At 46.8% G+C, this 20,688-nt stretch overlaps 1 protein-coding gene across 1 annotated transcript in view; it reads left to right on the forward strand.

Annotated features, from left to right (window-relative positions):
* cep295 (centrosomal protein 295) overlaps nucleotides 1-20,688 on the forward strand; it is a 133,198-nt gene that overhangs the window by 100,244 nt on the left and 12,266 nt on the right. The window contains exon 25 of the mRNA XM_067986347.1: nucleotides 1,320-1,487. Within this exon, the coding sequence (XP_067842448.1) occupies nucleotides 1,320-1,487 (168 nt within the window). The remainder of the gene's footprint in view (nucleotides 1-1,319; nucleotides 1,488-20,688) is intronic.

Raw genomic sequence — 20,688 nt, forward strand, 5'->3', positions numbered from 1 at the left:
TTATTTTGACACTAGTGGACCACATAATTCATGATTGGCAAAATATATTGGATGCCAAATAGTCAAAATCTGACAAAAAGAGCTGCACTCACATTGGTAGTAATTTTAAATTGTTTAAGTTTTCCGTTTAAGAATACATTCATAAATTGAATTTGAATGTATTAAATTTTTTTTTTCTATTCGTTCACTGGATGTGGGCGTTGCTGGCGAGGCCAGCATTTATTGCCCATCCCTAATTGCCCTCGAGAAGGTGGTGGTGAGCCGCCTTCTTGAACCGCTGCAGTCCGTGTGGTGACGGTTCTCCCACAGTGCTGTTAGGAAGGGAGTTCCAGGATTTTGACCCAGCGACAATGAAGGAACGGCGATATATTTCCAAGTCGGGATGGTGTGTGACTTGGAGGGGAATTTATGATTTAATACAATCAAATGTATCTGAAATCTCCTGTGAGCACAGTTTAATAACTCTTAATCAGTTTCCCCTTGATTCTTGATCAGCTTCCCCTTAAATGCATCCATGCTATTTGCCACAACTACTCCTTGTGGTAGCGAGTTCCACATTCTTGCCACTCTGAATAAAGAAGTTGCTCCTGAATTCCTTATTGGATTTATTAGTGACTATCTTACATTTATGGCCCCTAGTTTTGGACTCCCCATAGGTGGAAACATCTTCTCTGCATCTACCCTATCGAACCCTTTCATAATTTTAAAGACTTCTATCAGGTCACTTCTTGGTCTATATTCGAGAGAAAAGAGTCCCAGGCTGTTCAATCTTTCCTGATATGGGATGTGATGTGAGAGTTGGAAAGATTTACACTAATGTAGAAAAGGGTACTCATCCACAACTAATACGAAGGCATAAAACTCTGCATTCTCATTATTCCCATTATGACATGCACCACTAGTGTCCCAGATGGGTTAGTCTTGTTTTCAAATCGCTTCACAAACTTGCCCAACTTGACTACAACCTCCTTGTAGCATATACCCCAACATGGACCATTTTGTTCCTCCACTAAAGGATCACTCCTTGTTCCCCACTTCCTATGTTCCAGAGGCCATAGTTTCAGCCACTATTGCCTGTCCTCTGGAACTCCCTAGATTGCTTCACTTTGCCAACTCATTTGCTGCTTTAAAAGCCCCCATAAATAACTTTTACGCCCCGTCTCCCACTTCTGCTTTTCCCTTTTTCCCTCCTGCTCACTTTGTTCTCTTCTCAATTTAGTTCATTTTTATGAGCCAAGTTCTTGGGATTTTTCTTTGTAATATATATTCTACTATTGTCAGGGAGTAGTAATGGTCCATTTTCTAATTTATTGTCTTAGGAGATTGAGTCAGATGTTGGGATTATGGAAGAACCTGAACTGACACAGTTGACACTGAATGATTCAACTTTAGTAGATGATGAATCAATTGATCCACAAGAACAGGAAATTCCAGTTGAAAACCGGACCACCAAAAATGAATTGAATGAAATCCAAGCATTTTCTCAGGTAAAATATCTAAAACATTGGGGGAAATGTTCGATAGGAGCCGTTTTTGGGCGTAGGTAGCGTGATGTGCTATTACCCTGCACCAATTGGACCCTGCGCAGGCAGGACGCAAGTTTGGACCTACCCGAGGACTTGCCTGCAATCAGCGTTCCTTTCCAGGCTTTGCACGTGGAATCAATGCAATTTGCACTTTCCACCACCAGAGGGAGCTCAATCTCTTAAAGGGAGGATGTTTCTTAGAAATCTCTTAAAGGTAGCTGGTACCTGTTATTTGATGACAATAACAGCCTACTGTCTGAACGGAGATCAGACATCGCACACGTGAAACACAGCTGCAGGTTACATCCCTATGTTTACACTCTGATGAGTTATGTTAAAACATTGAATAAAGGTTGCGTACTACTAAATCCCACATCCTACAATCTGCACACCAAACCTAACCAATCTGCCGATCTGAGTTGGATTGCGTGTATCTCTGCTGATGCACTAGAGACCTTGGTGCAAGAGGTGGACAGAAGGAGGGACATCCTATATCCGCAACGGAGTTGCGGGGGGGGTGGCGGCAAGAGGCCCTCCAGACATATATCCAAAAGGTAGTGGGAGGCAGCGGGGAACGAAGTCAATGCCAGTCGCACAGCATCATGAACATGGATGCAGGGCAGGAACAGGTTCAATGCTTTGACATGAGTGGTCAAGGTGAGTGAGGTCAACTGTCTAGTGGCGTCTCCTACCAACTGCACCATGCACCAAACCCCCCATCACCCACATACCAACAAACTCTTTCCATCGGTACTCAACTCTTTCAATCAGATGCTTCCTGTCACCCTTACACATTACCACTGTTTCAAGCCGTCCACCCACAACTTACAGGCCACACACTGGCAGCTATTCAACCATGACAGGCACATCATTCAGACACATGTCCCGCTTTCTTGCAGGAGAAGGCAGCAAGTGGCAGTGGCATTTAGCCCCTCAAGCCTGTTCCACCATTCAATGAAATCATGGTGGACCTGTGACCTAGCTCCATATACTGCCTTACCCCCATATCCCCTAATAACCTTGGTTCACAGAAATCAATCAATCTCAGATTTAACTTTCACAAGTGAGCTAGCATCAACTGTCGTCTGCAGATGAGTGTTCCAAACGCCTCCCACCCTTTGCGTGTAGAAGCATTTCCTAACTTCATTCCTGCACGTCCTGGCTCTAATTGTTAGGCTATGTCCCTGCGTCGTAGTATTCAAGTCTAGAGGACCTCCAAAAACAGTTACAAATGTCTTGGCAGCCAGAAGCAATAATCTAGCAACTAACCTGTAAATCCTGCATGATCCCTTTTAAATAGCGCTGGTGAGGGTCCTTAAGACACGATCAGATGGTCGGGGTTAAGACTATGCGTTGAGTTGAGTGTTAGACACCATTTTGGGACTTATCACTTTAAATCAGCGTTGCACACTGATTGAAGCCATTTTCTCCCTACTTCACATGATTCCAGCGTTTGTTATCTGCGCCTGCGCTAACTCCTATACCAAGATGGCGTCTGGCGCACGTCACGCTGGAAATGTGCGTGCGCATCTAAGACGCCATCTTGGATGTCGGAGAGGCCGTGCAGCGCCCGTTGTTTCGGCGCTACACAGCCCAATTTAGCGCCCATTATTCCTTCAGCTTCACAGCTTTGATTTGCAAGGTGCCTCATTCCCTACCAGTACATAAGATTTGACTGCATAGGTCAACTTGAACTTAATGTTAATAGATGTAAAGAAATTTCAGGCTACAATTTTATGTACGGCAGTTCTAAAAGAAAACCATTTGTTGTCAAACTCCTTGATAAGTGCAACCCCTAAAGGTCTCCGGTGCTCAAGTGGCTAAGTAACTGGCTAAAATTCTGTAAAGTCTAGTAGCAATATGCAATTGTACTTTATCCATTTAAAATGTGTTTTTATTTTAACGCAACTCTTGTTTAACCATGAGAGACAACCATCACGTCAAACAAGGTATCTGTATTACTAGTATTTTGTTATAAACATCTAGGCTTAATTTTTTTACATATCATCTGGGATGTATATTTTGCACTATGTACTAAATCTACCTTGCTTATTGACAGTCTTTGGAAATTAGCATCTCGTATGCTATATTTATGATAATACTCCCATTACGTGTGCTGAAGCTGCTATACCTCACAATTTATTGGAAGAGTTAGTTTATTTTTAGTTATACATGTTATTGCTGGAAAATCATTGTAGTATTAAACTTGCAATACAGATTATGTAGAGGTAGTACACTACATTGGAGCAGTGCTGCATAGCATCATAAAATTGTGAGATGCAAATTCACTTTTCCGCTGTCCCAGACTGTTTGTTTATTTTAGCTGTGTTGATGAAGGCCAAGAGTTGAAGCTAGGTGCTTTCCCACAGGTTTGGAAGGAAAAACTGAGGAAGAGTTTTTAAAATAATAAAAGGTTTTAATAAGGTAAATAGGGAAACGTTATTTTCTCTGTTAAGGGAGTCAGTGAGGGGTCAGCAATTTAAAATTCTCACTAAAAGGAAAAAAGGGAGGTTAGGAGAAATATATGAAGCAGAGGAAGATACAGGGCAAGAGGGAGAGAATGGAGCTATGGGATTAGTTTTGGATTGTGCGAGCAAAGAGCTGGAACAGACAGGATGCACAGAATGGTCTCCTTATGTACTGTAAACTTATATGTAACCTTGAGGTCAGCCCTTTAATCTCGCTCCTAATTCCTGAAGCTCCTCAGGACCTCTGTTTTATTCCTTCCTATGTAATTGATTCCAACATGACTATTCCTATTCCCTATCCAAAATCTTTTGCACTTGCTCTGTTATATCCCTTACCCTGGCACTTCGGAGGAAACTCAACATTCAGGACTTTGAGCTGTGGCTGTCCCCTATTACTATTTCCCCATTTCTACACTTCACTTCTTCCCTGTTCTACAACCTCTGTCTAGACAGAGTAGATAGAGAGAAACTGTTCCCATTGGCGGAAGGGTCAAGAACCAGAATGCATAGATTTAAGGTGATTGGCAAAAGAAGGTGATATGATGAAAAACATTTTTACACAGCGAGTGGTTAGGATCTGGAATGCACTGCCTGAGGGAGTGGTGGAGGCAGATTCAATCATGGCCTTCAAAAGGGAACTGGACAAGTACTTGAAAAGGAAAAATGTGCTGGGGATAGGGCGGGGCAGTGGGACAAGCTGGATTGCTCGTGCATAGAGCTGGCGTGGACTTGATGGGCCGAATGGCCTCCTTCCGTGCTGTAACCTTCTATGATTCTATGAGTCACCCTTGGCTGCTATTTTTTTTAACTCCTTGTAAACAGTTTGGAGGAAATTTAGAAATAGTAGAATGTTAAAGCATGTGGGTCTAGCTATAACTAAATATTATTGAAGGTGGAAAGATTTCCCTTTTTGTTACATCAAATATTAGTATATGATTAGCACTAATAAAGGACCATTGTGGGGCAAAAGAATCTTAAGTGACTGCCTGATAAACTATTGCAAAGTTATAGTCCAAGATTGTGAGAGTTTTGCAGAAGAAAGACATTTTGGTTGATAACTACAATGAAACGCTTAAAACACACGAAATTTTAAAAAAAAAACTTAGCAAACAGTAGCAAATCAAGTCAATCTCTTCAACATTTAAACATAACGGGCTCGATTTTCGCATCCCCGACCGGGTGCGTTCGTGGCGGGGGGGGGGCTGCGAAAATCGGGGATTCCCGGGCGGGTCCAGAGCCCGGATCCAATCTGCCCACTTCCGGGTTCCCCAGTGACGCGCTGACATGCGCGCGCAGCCCCCGCATGTGGGACTCCCGCCGGCAATTAAAGCCGGCGGGTTGCCACTTCAAGTAATTAATCAGATATTTCAGGTCATTTACAGACCTGATTGACCTGATATTTTAGGAAGGGTGGGATTTTCAGATCAACTGGGACAGTTTCCTATACTGGGGGAAACACTCCCAGTTGAAATGGACGTGTTGCAGCCATCAGCCTGTGGCAGCTGCAACGGTCCATTTGACAGGTGGGGGGTGGAGACCCTCACTCATTGCAGGAGGCCACTCTGTCACTTGGGACAAAGTTTGGCCTCCACCACCTCCTAACAATAAAATTCACCAACTTGCACACTTACCCCGGTGTCCAGACACACTTACCTACCTTGCGGACCCCCTCAAATGTACATCTTCCGGATGGGGGCCGCCGTAGCTGCAGTCATGACCTCCTCGGAGGACGAACAGCATCACCAGCCTCGCCGTCCACCTCTGACACGTGGAGCCCCACAACACAGTGCTGTGACACATCCACCTGCACAGCAGGAGGGAGGGCAACTGCAGAGAGAGATGTGTCGCAGAAGGCACTACCCTCACCACAGGGTCTACGGACTGAGGCTCAGCTTCCTGGACCTCTCTGAGCAGCAGTGCACACGGAGGCTCAGAGTCACTCGACATGTAGTCGTGGACATCTGCAGCCTCCTTCATGCCGAGCTGCTCCCGGCTGGCCCGAGCACCATCTTCTTACCTGTCACTGTCAAAGTCACCACTGCCCTCAACAACTTCTCCTTCGCATCCTTCCAGGGTGCCACCGGGGACATCGCCGACGTCTCTCAGTCGCTTGCACAAAAGAGCCCTGTAAATACACCTACACCCACTCTGCAGTGACACAATGGGTGGCATCAGTTGTGGGTTTTCATAGTGATCCTCAGGAAAGGGCATTATTGCACAAACCAGACAAGATTCGCAAAGATGTGGCAGTAGTGGTGACAATATAATATGTGATGTGAGTTGATCAGAAATTAAATATAAGTAAAAACCATGACAAATCCTCAAACACTCTTGTGCATCCCCTTCATGCTCACGACACGTTTGCCTTACGATTCCTACTGCACATATGTGATGCATGCCCTGTGGCTGCAGCACAGATAGTGGCAGGTTGAGTGAGGCTGACTGTGAAAGAGATTAATCAGAGGGTGAGTATGAGATAGAGCCATGAGATTGTATGAGGATTGGGTTGAGTGGTAGTGGCGGGATGAGTACTGGCGAGGTGAGTAAGTGCAGGTAAGATGAGGATGAGGTTTGAGTGGGTGTGAGGAGTGATGTGACAGAGTAATGTTGGCAGTGCAGAAGCAGATGTGGGGTGGGGGTGGTGATGTGGCAGACGGAGTGTAGGGGAATGAGTAAGTGTGCTCACTTCGGCTGACCTACTTAGGTCATTGAAGCGCCTCCTGCACTGTATGCAGGTGGGCGATATGTTGGTGGTGCAGGTGACCTCCTCTGCCACCTCGAGCCAGGCCTTCTTGGTGGCAGAGGCAGGCCGCTTCCTCCCGCCCGCCGGGGGAGGGGGGGGAGATCTCTGTCCTCCCCCTCCTCCTCACCCCATCCAATAAGACCTGGAGTGAGGCATCATTAAACCTGGGACTAGCCTTCCCCCTGGGCTGCTCCATGCTGTAATTTTTCCTATTTTCTGCAGCATCAGTCAGTGGAGGACTGCCCCTTTAAATAGGGCTCCTCCAGCTGACAGCCTATGCTGTGCATGCGCAGTCCGCCCGCTGCGCAGCTTTCCAGTGCAAAACCCGGAAGCAAAGGTAAGTGGCTTCAATTAGCCTGCGATTGCGTGCGGAGCACCCCGATTTCACTGGGCGCGAACCCGCCGCCCTCCTAATATCGGGCCCAATACAATTACCCATAATCTCAACTGCCATAGATCTGCATAACCAGGATATGCAACTGCTATGTTACTCTTTGCACATCAATATGTATGACCTCCATTTTTAAAGTCTCAAACATTTGTTATAGCCTCCATTTCCAATACAAATGTTTGAGACTTTTTTTAAAAAACTAAAATAATTTGTCTGTTGTATAAGTAGGATGTACCACAAGTCCTAGGGTATTGCTACATTTAAGCAAATTAACCTGGTCATATACCACAGGAGGAACAAAGTCACAATTGATTTATTTGTGTTTTTTTTCTTGAAAAATTAGATCTTGGGGGACCCAATAATTTTTTATTACAGGGAAACAGAACAGTTGATTTGTGTATATACTCAGCCGCCTCAGCATATTTAAAGCAAATTCTATAGAGACAGCCATCAACTACTAACTAAAAAGCCTAGAAAGTCATTTTAGCTTTTAATCTTTGTTTTGTGTTTTAACTAACTGTTTTAAAGAATGATTCCAGGGACAGGCTGAACAACTCATTTGTACTTTCTTGCCATCTTTTTGGTGTCTTGTCCTTCTGACCGTCTAATTTTTCGGGTTCAAGCTTTTGCTTTTCATGTTTTTTTAATTTGGCCAATTTGCATGTTGTAGTGCAACCATTTGATTATTATGTTGACCCACTTTATAGTTTGTAGAATGGTTCCACCTGTGCTATGGACAACAATAGACACTAGTTTTTGCCCATGCATCTTATTGTCAGAAAATGTGATTTCTAGACATAATTAAATTGCTGTTGGGAGCCGGACTAAGAACTGCCACTGTTAAAGTATGAAAAATCAAAGAGAACAGGAAGGAGAAAAGTAGTATGTTGCGATGGAGATATTTTGAAAGTGTGGAATCATGTAATTTGAATTTTAGAGCTAATATTACGTTTTGGCTGCCAAGCAATTAGTGAATAATAAAAAGCACTGTATGATACATTCCTTTTCTTAGTTAGATTCCAGAAATGTAAAATATCCACAAATATGGACTTTCAAGTTAATGCATTTAAGATTTTTTAATTTATATAAATATCAAGGCAAAAACCAAAAGGAAAGGTTTTTTAAAAAAAATTTAATTCACTGGAAATCATCATTTTCTCTTCCGTCCCAAGCAGCACATGAGGCAACCCATCTCTTCCACTGCTTTTACATCCAGCAGATCATGCTCTGGGTTGCTTCTGTAACAAAGCCCCTTTTTAATGTGGTCAGGTTGTTCATCTGACCAAGGCTGCAAATCCTAGGGAGATATAATTAAAGGTAACTGGCATCAAGGGATTGTTCTTTATTATGTTGCATTCTAGCGAACATAAATATTCAGACATGAATAAATTAATATTTATAATGCACTTTGCTAATGAATTAACATTCATAGTGCTGTGATTATCTGCAGACATTCAAAATTCAGTTACAATACAAGCCACAATTCTGTAAAACATGTAGAATGTATTATTATTAAAGATATGCTATTTTGTACTACACTGTAAAGTGACAAATTAGACACGTAGGGCTCGATTTTAGGGTCGGGTTTCCGGCGGGTTTCCAGCGGGGGGGCCCCGAAAATCCCGATCTCCGATCACGTGACCGGATTCGGACGAAATCCCGGCCACTTCCGGGTACCGCGCTGACGTGCGGGGCTGCGCGCGCAAGCCCCGCTGGTGGGAATCCCGCAGGCAATTAAAGCCAGCGGGGTTCCACTTGAGAGCACTTAACTTGCTCGTTGTGGTCAGTTAATGAGCTGAAGCAGCTGTCAAAAGAGGAAGTGTGGGATTTTACGGTCAAAGCAGTCAGTTTCCCACACTGGGGGAAACAGGACCCTTCAAACCAGGCGTGTTGCAGCCAGCAGCCTGTGCCAGGTGCCAAGGTGCGCTCCACGGGGGAGCGCCCTCACCCACGCAGGAGGCCACCGCGTCACATAGGGCAACCCCTGCCCTCCACCAACCCCCGCCAAGCCAGAGGACAGACCGACACGAAACCGCAGCCCCAGTCCGAGGACCCACCCACCTACCCTGCACAACCCCTCACACCAACACCTGCCAGATGGGTGGTGCGTTGACATCGTCGGAGGACGAACAGGATGACCAGCCCCAGCAGCCTCACAGTCCACGCCGTCCGCCTCGGAGAGGTGGGGCCCCCCAACACGGTGCTGCGGCACACCCACCTGCACAGCAGGAGGGAGGGCAACCGCAGAGAGAGATGCGTCGCAGGAGGCACTACCCTCCGCACAGGGTGTACAGAGCGAGGCTCAGCTTCATGGACCTCTCCGAGGAGCAGTGCATACGGAGGCTCAGAGTCAATCGCCAGGTAGTCGCCGACATCTGCAGCCTCCTTAACGACGAGCTGCTCCCTGATGGACCAAGCAGCATCTTCTTACCTGTCGCCGTCAAAGTCACCACTGCCCTCAACTTCTTCGCATCTGGTTCCTTCCAGGGTGCCACCGGGGACATCACCGGGGTCTGTCAGTCCTCTGCACACAAGTGCATAAGGCAGGTCACCGATGGGTTGTTCCGCAGGGCCTCCCACTACATCAACTTCGCCATGGACGAGCGCAGCCAGATGGAGAGGGCGGTTGGATTCCATGCCATGGCCGGCTTCCCACGGGTGCAGGGTGTAATCGACTGCGCCCACATCGCAATACGGGCACCTCCGCATGAGCCAGGGCTGTTCATCAACAGGAAGGGGTATCACTCCATGAACGCCCAGCTCATCTGTGACCACCGCCAGAGATTCCTACACGTGTGCGCCAGATACCCCGGCAGCTGCCACGATGCCTTCGTCCTCAGGGAGTCCGCCGTCCCGCCCATCCTGCAGGCACCCAACGCCGGCAACGGCTGGCTCCTCGGCGACAAGGGGTATCCCCTCCACACGTGGCTCATGACACCTCTGAGGAACCCCATCACCGAGCCGGAGCGTCGGTACAATGACAGCCACACTGCTACCAGGTCTACAATTGAGCAGACCATAGGGCTTCTCAAGATGCGCTTCAGGTGCCTTGATCGTTCTGGGGGAGCGCTCCAATACACACCATTCAGAGTGGGACGAATCATAGTTGTCTGCTGTGCCCTGCACAACATGGCCCAACAGAGAGGGGTGCCGCTGGAGGAGGCCCCATCCACACCCGCCACCCACATTGAGGAAGGCGAGGGCGAGGAGGAGGAGGAGGAGGAGGAGGAGGAGGCGGAGGAGGAGGACGCGCCCGAGGATGTTGGACGACCCATGCGCCGAGCCGCGACTCACCGGGATGGTCGCCGGGCCAGGGACGCACTCATACGTCAACGGTTCTCCTAGAGTCAGACACTGCGAGGCGCTCGCATCTCCTCACCTGCACATGCGAGCGGCCATACCAGCCCCCTCCACTGAAGAGTGCTGCCAGTAATCCTGCACCCACAGCAGTGTGCCCAATGGGTGGCAGCAGGTGTTCGCCGTCATGATGGCCTCCACGGAACGCAACTACTGCACAAGCCGCGGAAGAATGGACGAGAGGTGGCAGGAGTGGTGAGAATAGACTATTTAATATGTGGAATGTGACATCATTTAAGAAACAAAGTACAAAATAATAAACACCCTGGTGTATTCCCTTTGTGATTATAAGGCCTTTGGAATTCTTCTCCGGGAACCCCTACGTGGTGCTACCCCTGTGGCTCCAGCAGAGGTAGTGGCAGGTTGCTCGTCTTCTTGCCTTGACCGGGTAGATGCTTTTGGCGGACGGCCCCTGGGTTTCGGTGCCCGTGAGGGCACCTCCACAGACTGCTCCTCCTGCACCGGGGCAGGGGCAGACTCGGCCACCTGGAGAGGAGGCACCATTGCGGGTGCTGGTTGAGAGGTGGGCGACGGGTGGGACGTGGGGACGCCTTGAGAGGCGTCCCCGCTTCCATGTCCCCGGTCACCATCATCCCTCTCTTGGCCTCGGCCCACATCACCCCTTCCACCCTGCTGGACGGCAGTTTGGATGGCATGTGTGAGGCCTTGCAAGGCCACCCCTAGTGTATCCCTCAGCCTGTTGGTGGCGTCGGAATGTTGCTCACCCTGAATCCGTACAGACGTTGTGAGGGCCTGCAAGGACTCGAAGTGGAGCTGTGCGTGACGCTCGAGGGAGGCCAGCCTGTCCTCCACCGCAGACAGTCCCGCACCTACCCGCGACACTGTGTCGCCGGTACCCTCCTGTGCCTGCGCCACCAATGCCCACATGCAGGAGGTGGACTCCTCCATCGCCTGCGCTATTGTGGACAATGCGCGCGGCACCTCTGCCAGCACCTCAGCAATTAGCTGGTGGCCCTCGACGACTCTCCTTTTCTCTGGTGGCCCCCTGGGTTCAGCATCTGGGTCCGGCTGAGCAGAGCCTGGAGATGAGTGCTCCCTCCGTCGCGGACCCTCCGCGGCTGCCCCTGCCACCAGGGTCTGCTCATGCTCACTCGTGCGCAGTGACTCACCAAGTGCTACCCCAACTAGTTGGCGAGGGGGACCCACCGAGGTGCGTGTCTCTGCGCTGGTGGATGGTTGGCTCTGATGTGACGATGCACCCTCAGAGACCGCCATGTCCTCTGAGGAATCGCCCTCCATGCTCGCTTGATCCAAAGACGCACCTGCAAGAGAACAGAGGGCACTTTGAGGCATGTGGACCAACTTGACAGTGCGCCTGATGGCAGGTGATGATACGGTCACTCGCGATCATGGGTGTTGAGTGTCAGCTTTCCCTTACCGCCCATTTCGGCAGCGACACACTCGCCATCGGCCACCGACAGGCAATGTCGCGTGCGGGCGAGGTCGAGCGCCTCCACCTCTGCGTCGGTGAGCTCCACCACTTGCGGCGGCCCACCTCCGGTGCGTGCCCTTTCGCGGTTGTTCTTGCTCCTCTTCTCCTGTGAAGGCAAAACACAGATGTGTGAGTGGGTGCGTCTTGCATCGTGAGACGCATCGAGCATCGGTGTGGTTGGGTTGAGCGTGGCGCGGAACGGATGGGAGGAAGTGTGGGCCACGTGCCCATCCCATTGCATGGGGATTGGGGTGTGTGGTAGTGTTCGGGTGGGGTCAGGGACGGTGGGTACTTGCGTGCACGGCGAGGATGGTGAATGAGTGGCTGTGAGGATTGCTGATGGAGCGCAGTGGTGGCTGTGCAGGAGGGGGTTGTGATCTGCTTGGCGTGATGGTGGGGACGGGATGTGGGAGGGTGCGTTGGTGTACTCACCTTGCCAGACCTAGTCAGGTCATTGAAGCGCTTGCGGCACTGCTCCCAAGTCCTTGGGGTGTTGCCCCTGCTGCTCACCTCCGCCGCCACCTCTGCCCATGCCTTCCTGGTTGCGGCGGCAGGGAACTTGCGCCCATCCTCAGGGAAGAGTGTTTCCCTCCTCCTCCTCACGCCCTCCAGCATCAGCTGCAGTGCCAGATCTGAAAAACGGGGCGCAGCCTTTCCCCTTGGTTGAGCCATTCTCCCAGACCTCTTGCTTGCAGCAGGAGGGGCTTTGGGAGACTGCCCCTTTAACTGGAGCTCCTACATCGCGTCGACGGTACTGCGCATGCGCAGCCGGCCGGCACGCAGCTGGGGAGCGCAGAACCCGGAAGCAGGCCTTAATGGGTCCAATTATCCCGCGATCGCGTGGGGGACGCGAACAATTACCCGTCCGCGTTTTCGACGCTCCCGGAGGACCACCCGCTGGGAACCCGCAGGCCTGCTAAATTCGAGCCCGTAGTGTTAAGTTACATAGAATTACATGAAAATTACAACATGGAAGCAAGCCATTTAGGCCAACCAGTCTCTGGTATTTATCCGTCTTTCGTATGAGCCTGTAAACTGAGCGTGTCTGCCCTCTCGTGGACATTACAGATCCCATAGCACTATTTGAAACAGAACAGGGGAGTTCTCCTGGTATCCTGGCTAATTTTTTTTTTCACTCAACCAACACTACTAAATCTAGTTAGTGGGACCTTGCCATGGACAATTTGGCCACCATGCTTCCTACATTACTAAAGTGACTACGCTTCAAAAATACTTATTTGGCTGTGAAGTGCTTTGGGACATCCTCAGGCTGTGAAATGTACCATATAAATGCAAGTTTGTTGTGTTCTTTTATCCTCCATATAACCAATAATCCAAATCCCATGTGCCTATCCTGTTCCTGTATTCCTTTATTCCCCTTGCCTTCAACTGCCTACCAAACTCTTCCCAAAAGTTGAAGTGGTCTCTGCTTCAATCACTAACTCTGGTAATGCATTCCACAATCACATGACCCCCTATGCTTTTTTTATAAAAAAAAAGCAAATAAATAAAGTTTCTCCTGCTCTCTGTCTTAAATCTTGCATTTTGACCTTGTATCTTTGTCTCCTCAATCTAGACTCCTCAACCACTGGAAACAGTCTATTTCTGTTCAACCTGCCCCATCCTTTCATAATTTTAAACCGCTATCAAATCATCCTGTAATGTCATGTGTTCCAACAAAAATAGCCCCAATTCTTCAAGTTTTTCTTTGTATACTTTGCATTCCCCTATCCCAGGCAGTATCCGAGTGAATCTATGCTGTACCATCTTTATTGCCTCAACATCCTTCCTACAGTGTGGCGCCCAAAACTGGTTTTAGTTAAAGTCTTATATAGAGTCACCATTACAACTTCACCTTTATATTGTATACCTCTTGCTATAAATCCCAGTATTCCATTGGCTTTTTTCATAGCCTTATTGATTTACGCTTCTGCTTTTAATATCTTTTGTGAGCCTGAAACCCAGATCCTTCTGCTCTGCCCTATCAGAAACCTTCCCCCCATTCAAAGTATTATTTTTTTTTAACCAAAATGTACCACCTCATACTTACTGACATTGAAATCCATCTGCCACTTTCTTGCCCGTTCCACCATCTTATCGCTATCCCCTTGTAGCCTCCTTTTGTCCTCTGAAATATTTACTGAGCCTCTTATTTTTGAATCGTCCATAGATTTGGATACCACTTCATCTAGCATTATGTCCAAAGCATTGATGTACCCAGTGAATAAAAGTAGTCCTAGAACAGAACTACAAGTGATACCGCTACCCACTTCCAGCCACTCCAAGAAATTACCCTTAATAACCTTCCTCTCCTTTCTGAGCAGTTTTCACTCCAATTTGCTACCTTTTCTCTAATTCCATACCCCTTAATCTTCTCCAATAGTCTCCTGTGTGGTACTTTGACTTTTTCTGAAAGCCCATGCATACCACATTCATTACACTTCCCCATCTGTATCATATCTGTCACCTCCTCAAAGAACTCTAGGTTTGTCAAGCACGCTCTCCCTTTCTGAAATCTGTGTTGGCTACTTCTAGTTATTTTCTCCTTATTTCTATGTTTAATAATTTCATCTTTAAAGATTCCAAAATTTTCCCCATGTGAAACTAACTGGGCTGTAATTACCCGGGTTAGCTCTGTCTCCCTTTATGAAAATGTGTATTATGTTGGCCACTCTCTAGTCGTCTGGCACAGATACGTTCTCAATAGAACCCTGTAATATATCTTGTAGGGCTTCCACTGTTACTTCCCCATTTTGCTCCGGATCATTGGATGTATTCCATCAGGTTCTGGCACTTCGTCCTCCTTCAGCTTAACTAACTTTTCAAACACATTCCTTTTATTTATTATAGCTCTCAGTAATATCTCTTCTCTTGCTTTCAACCAATTCAGGATTTATATCCTCTCCAATATCCTTCTTTATTGTAAACACTGAAGCGAAGAACTTGTTAAGTATCCCCACCAATTTCCACTTATACCTATTAACCCACTATCCTCTCCTCTTGGGATCCCAAACCACACTTCCCAATTCTCCTTATATTGATATATTTATGGAATAGTTTACTGTTGTATTTGAAATTTCCCCTGCCTGTTTTCATTTCTTAAGCTTTTTCCTTATTTCTTCAGATCTGTTATTTTGTATCATACCCATAGGCCCCATATGCCCTTGATTTCAATTTTAGTTTCTTTCTAACCTCCATTTATCCATGGCATTCCGAAACTTGAAGCGGTGAAAATCCGGAAAAACTCTCCCTCAAAAAGCTGTTGGGGCTAGGTCAGTTGAAAAATTCAAAACTGAGATAGATAGAATTTTGATAGGTAAGGGTATTATGGGATATGGTGTTGAGATGCAGATCAGCCATGATCTACTTGAATGGCGGGGCAGGCCTGGGGCTGAATGGCCTACTCCTGTTCCTTCCTATGTTCCTAACTCATCTACCTGATCTATTTGGTTACTCATAACTAGATATAACAACGGCCCTCCCTTTTGAAGACACACACTTACTGCTTGAGGAAGGACACTGGCAAGTGGTTTAAGAATTCCATTCCCTTTTCTTCATTCACTCCCTCATTATCTCAAGCATTGAGTAGGTAATTAAAACCTCCTAGAATTATATTATTCCTATGCGTCCACAGATTTCCTCTTCTATTGCCTTCCCACAATTAGGGAGTCTAGTATAGCCCCACTAATGGAATAATCCCATTTATATCTTTGATCTCTTAACCACATTGACTATGTCTGTCATCTCTACAGCATGTATTCCCTCCTTCACCAATATTGCCATGCCTCCTCCTTTCTTATCTATTCTGTCACTCATTTAAAAAAAATATATATATACCCTGATCTGTTTATTTCCCACTCTTGCCCAGTTTGCAGCCAAGTTTCTCTTAGTGCTATTTCCCACACTCTGAGCAACTTTGCACATGCACTTTGTGTTTTTATTCATATTTAGTGCCACTCCCTTCTCCCTCTTTTTTTTTTCTCCAACTATATGGAAGTACGTTATAAAGGCTGAATGCAGAAATATATTGCCATAGTTTTAGTGTGGTTGTTAATGCGAAAAGCGTAAAAGTGTTAGAGAATCCATTTCAACTATGATGTTTGAATTCATTTGGATAAATTAAAAGGAAATAAGTGTAAATAGAGCAAATTCAAAACCTCACAAATCTCTAGTTCAAAAGTTGGTTTAAACCATTATTGGAGAAGTATTGTATCTCTTCAAATAGCCTTTCACTTGTGGAATATAGCAATTTGTCACTGTGCTTCTGAAATTCCAAAGGGGGATTTGTTTTCTACATTAAATGGAGTACATCGTGCATTGGAATAAATCAGTATTAGCAGTTTGAATATTTTCATTTGCAACAAGGCAAGAGCAACTCAGTACAGTAATTGTCATCCAACTAATGTCATGTAAAATTGCTGGCAAGTAATAATGGTGTTGATCACAGTGAAATGATGGTTAAGACGTTTGAAAATAAATTTAAATGCCTCCAGTGCAATGTTCAAACCTCAGAATGAAAAAATAAGGCGCAGATTTTGCTGTGGCAGGGCATCTAACGGCATTTGCTGTTAGTTAGACTTACCCTTGCACGTTTAGGTTTTTTAATTTTTTGCATGGCAAGTTGCTGAAAGTGCGAGCTGATAATGGCGCAGCGAGGGAAACAGGACATCTGGGACCTGAGTGAACAGGGCAAACAACTGTGTATCTCCTTAATCAATCAAATTGAAGGATTGTGAAATTAACAGCCCAAGGACTGACAAGGAAGTGAAAATTAGATTGAATTCACTCAATGTCAAATGAGATACAGAAAGAGAAATAAAAGAGAGGGAAAGTAAGATTGGATTAAGAGAGAGGAAAAAAAAGACAAAGGAAAAGTGAAAAAAATTAATTAAAAATCTTACTTTTTAAAAATCTCCAACAACAATTAATACCTGAAGGAATGAGACGCCATACTTGTAATAATTAATTTTCAGTGCCAGTGCGGTTGAATGGCAGTAATTAACACTTATCACATCGTTAAAAGGGTACTTAGACTGAAATGGATAAGACTTAACTTTCTGTGGGGAGTTTAGTTCTTTTTTACCTTGCAAATACAGCGACTTCATACCATTCAATGCAATTCAATGGTGAGGCAGATAACAAGATGCCGTGATGCTAACTGCGGAGCGGTGCATCTTGGACAGCAACTTTTCGATTTCTGCATGTAACTGCCCCTCGCCTGAAGTTACTGTACCATTTGTGCATAAATAACGGTGAGTGCCATTAGAACATAAATAGGAGCAGGAGTAGGCCATCTGGCCCCTTGAGCCTGTTCCGCCATTCAACAAGATCATGGCTGATGATCTACCTCAATGCCATTTTCCTGCACTATCCCCAAATCCCTTGATGCCTTTAATATCTAGAAATCTATCGATCTCTGTTTTGAATGTACTCAATGACTGAGCCTTCACAGCCCTCTGGGGTAGAGAATTCCAAAGATTCACCACCCTCTTGAGTGAAGACATTTCTCCTCATCTCAGTCCTAAATGGCGTACCCCTTATTCTGAGATTGTGACCCCCTGGTTCTAGTCTCCCAAGCCAGGGGAAACACCCACCCTGCATCTACCCTGTTGAGCCCTGTAAGAATTTTGTATGTTTCAATGAGATCACCTCTCATTCTTCTAAACTCTAGAAAATACAGGCCTAGTCTACTCAATCTCTCATACGACAAACCCGCCATCCCAGAAATCAGCCTGGTGAACCTTCGTTGCACTCCCTCTATGGCAAGTATATCCTTTCTTAGGTAAGGAGACGAAAATTGTACACAGTACTCCAGGTCTGGTCTCACCAAGGCCCTATATAATTGCAGTAAGACATCTTTACTCCTGCACTCAAATCCTCTTGTAATAAAGGCCAACATACCATTGGCCTTCCTAATTGCTTGCTGCACCTGTATGTTAGCTTTTTAAAAAATACTCTGCATTTCTGCTTTTCCTACCAAAGTGGATAACTTCACATTTTTCCACATTATAGTCCATCTGCCATGTTCTTGCCACTCACTTAGCCTGTCTAAATCCCCTTGAAGCCTCTTTGCATCCTCCTCACAACTCACATTCCCACCTAGTTTTGTGTCATCAGCAAACTTGGAAATATTATATTTGGTCCCCTCATCCAAATCATTGATATAGATTGTGAATGGCTGGGACCCAAGCAGCAATCCCTGCGGTACCCCACTAGTCACAGTCTGCCAACCTGAAAAAGACCCATTTATTCCTACTCTGTTTCCTGTCTGTTAACCAATTCTCAATCCATGCCAGTATATTACCCCCAATTCCATGTGGTCTAACTTTGTTCACCAACCTCCTGTGTGGGACCTTATCGAAAGCCTTCTGAAAATCCAAATACATCACATCCACTGGTTCCCCCTTATCTATTCTACAAGTTACATCCTCAAAGAACTCCAGTAGGTTTGTCAAACATGATTTCCCTTTCATAAATCCATGTTGACTCTGCCAAATCCTATTATTATTTTCTAAGTGTCCTGTTATCACATCCTTTATAATAGATTCTAGCATTTTCCCTACTACTGTTGTCAGGCTAACAGGTCTGTAGTTCCCTGTTTTCTCTCTCCCTCCTTTATTAAATAGTGAACAATTTTACAACACCAAGTTATAGTCCAGCAATTTTATTTTAAATTCACAAGCTTTCGGAGACTTCCTCCTTCGACATCGACATCCCAAGGTTTTGAAAGAGGTGGCTATAGAGATAGTGGATGCATTGGTTGTCACCTTCCAAAATTCTATAGATTCTGGAACGGTTCCTGCAGGAAGGAGGAAGTCTCCGAAAGCTTGTGAATTTAAAATAAAATTGCTGGACTATAACTTGGTGTTGTAAAATTGTTTACAATTGTCAACCCCAGTCCATCACCGGCATCTCCACATTATTAAATAGTGGAGTTACATTTGCTACCCTCCGACCTGCAGGAACCGTTCCAGAATCTATAGAATTTTGGAAGGTGACAACCAATGCATCCACTATCTCTATAGCCACCTCTTTCAAAACCTTGGGATGTCGATCACCAGGTCCTTGGGATTTATCGACTTTCAGTCCCATTAATTTCTCTTTTTTTACTAATACTAATTTCTTTCAGTTCCTCATTCTCGCCAGACCCTTGGTTCTCTAGTATTTCTGGGAGGTTTTTTGTCTTCTTCCGTGAAGACAGACACAAGGGGCCCGCGTGGGTAACGCGCCCAGTGAAATCAGGGTGCTCCGCACGCAATCGCAGGCTAATTGCAGCTACTTACCTATGCTTCCGGGTTTCGCGCTGGAAAGCTGCGCAGCGGGCGGACTGCGCATGCGCAGCATAGGCTGTCAGCTGGAGGAGCCCCATTTAAAAGGGCAGTCCTCCACTGACTGATGCTGCAGAAAATAGGAAAGATTTCAGCCCGGGGGAAGGCTGCTCCCAGGTTTAATGATGCCTCACGTCAGGTATTATTGGACGGGGTGAGGAGGAGGGGGAGGACAGAGATCTCCCCTCCCCGCCGCCGCCCCCCCCCCCCCCCCCAGGCGGGCGGGAGGAAGCAGCCTGCCTCTGCCACCAAGAAGGCCTGGCTTGAGGTGGCAGAGGAGGTCACCTGCACCACCAACATATCGCCCACCTGCATACAGTGCAGGAGGCGCTTCAATGACCTAAGTAGGTCAGCTAAAGTGAGTACACTTACTCATTGCCCTACACTCCATCTGCTACATCACCGCCCCCGCCCCACATCTCCTTCTGCACTGCCAACGCTACTCTATCACATCACTCCTCACGCCCACTCAAAGCTCATCCTCATCTTACCTGCACTTACTCACCTCGCCAGTACTCATCCCACCACTACCACTCAACCCAATCCTCATACAATCTCATGGCTCTATCTCATACTCACCCTCTCGTGCATCTCTTTCCCGGTCAGCCTCACTCAACCTGCCACTACCTGTGCTGCAGCCACAGGGCATGCATCACATATGTGCAGTAGGAAGTGTAAGGCAAACGTGTCGTGAGCATGAAGGGGATGCACAAGGGTGTTTGAGGGTTTGTCATGGTTTTTACTTATATTTAATTTCTGATCAACTCATTACATATTATATTGTCACCACTACTGCCACGGCTTGCGAATCTTGTCTGGTTTGTGCAATAATGCCCTTTCCTGAGGATCACTATGAAGACCCACAACTGATGCCACCCATTGTGTCACTGCAGAGTGGGTGTAGGTGTATTTACAGGGCTCTTTTGTGCAGGCGACTGAGAGACGTCAGCGATGTCCCCGGTGGCACCTTGGAAGGATGTGAAGGACAAGTTGTTGAGGGCAGTGGTGACCTTGACAGCGACAGGTAAGAAGATGGTGCTCGGGCCAGCCGGGAGCAGCTCGGCATGAAGGAGGCTGCAGATGTCCACGACTACATGTCGAGTGACTCTGAGCCTCCGTGTGCACTGCTGCTCAGAGAGGTCCAGGAAGCTGAGCCTCAGTCTGTAGACCCTGTGGTGAGGGTAGTGCCTTCTGCGACATATCTCTCTCTGCGGTTGCCCTCCCTCCTGCTGTGCAGGTGGATGTGTCACAGCACTGTGTTGTGGGGCTCCACGTGTCAGAGGTGGCCGGCGAGGCTGGTGATGCTGTTCGTTCTCCGAGGAGGTCATGACTGCAGCTACGGCGGCCCCCATCCGGAAGATGTACATTTGAGGGGGTCCGTAAGGTAGGTAAATGTGTCTGGACACCGGGGTAAGTGTGCAA

The sequence above is a fragment of the Heptranchias perlo genome, chromosome 6 (assembly GCF_035084215.1).
Source record: "Heptranchias perlo isolate sHepPer1 chromosome 6, sHepPer1.hap1, whole genome shotgun sequence".
NCBI classification, from domain to species: Eukaryota; Metazoa; Chordata; class Chondrichthyes; order Hexanchiformes; family Hexanchidae; genus Heptranchias; species Heptranchias perlo.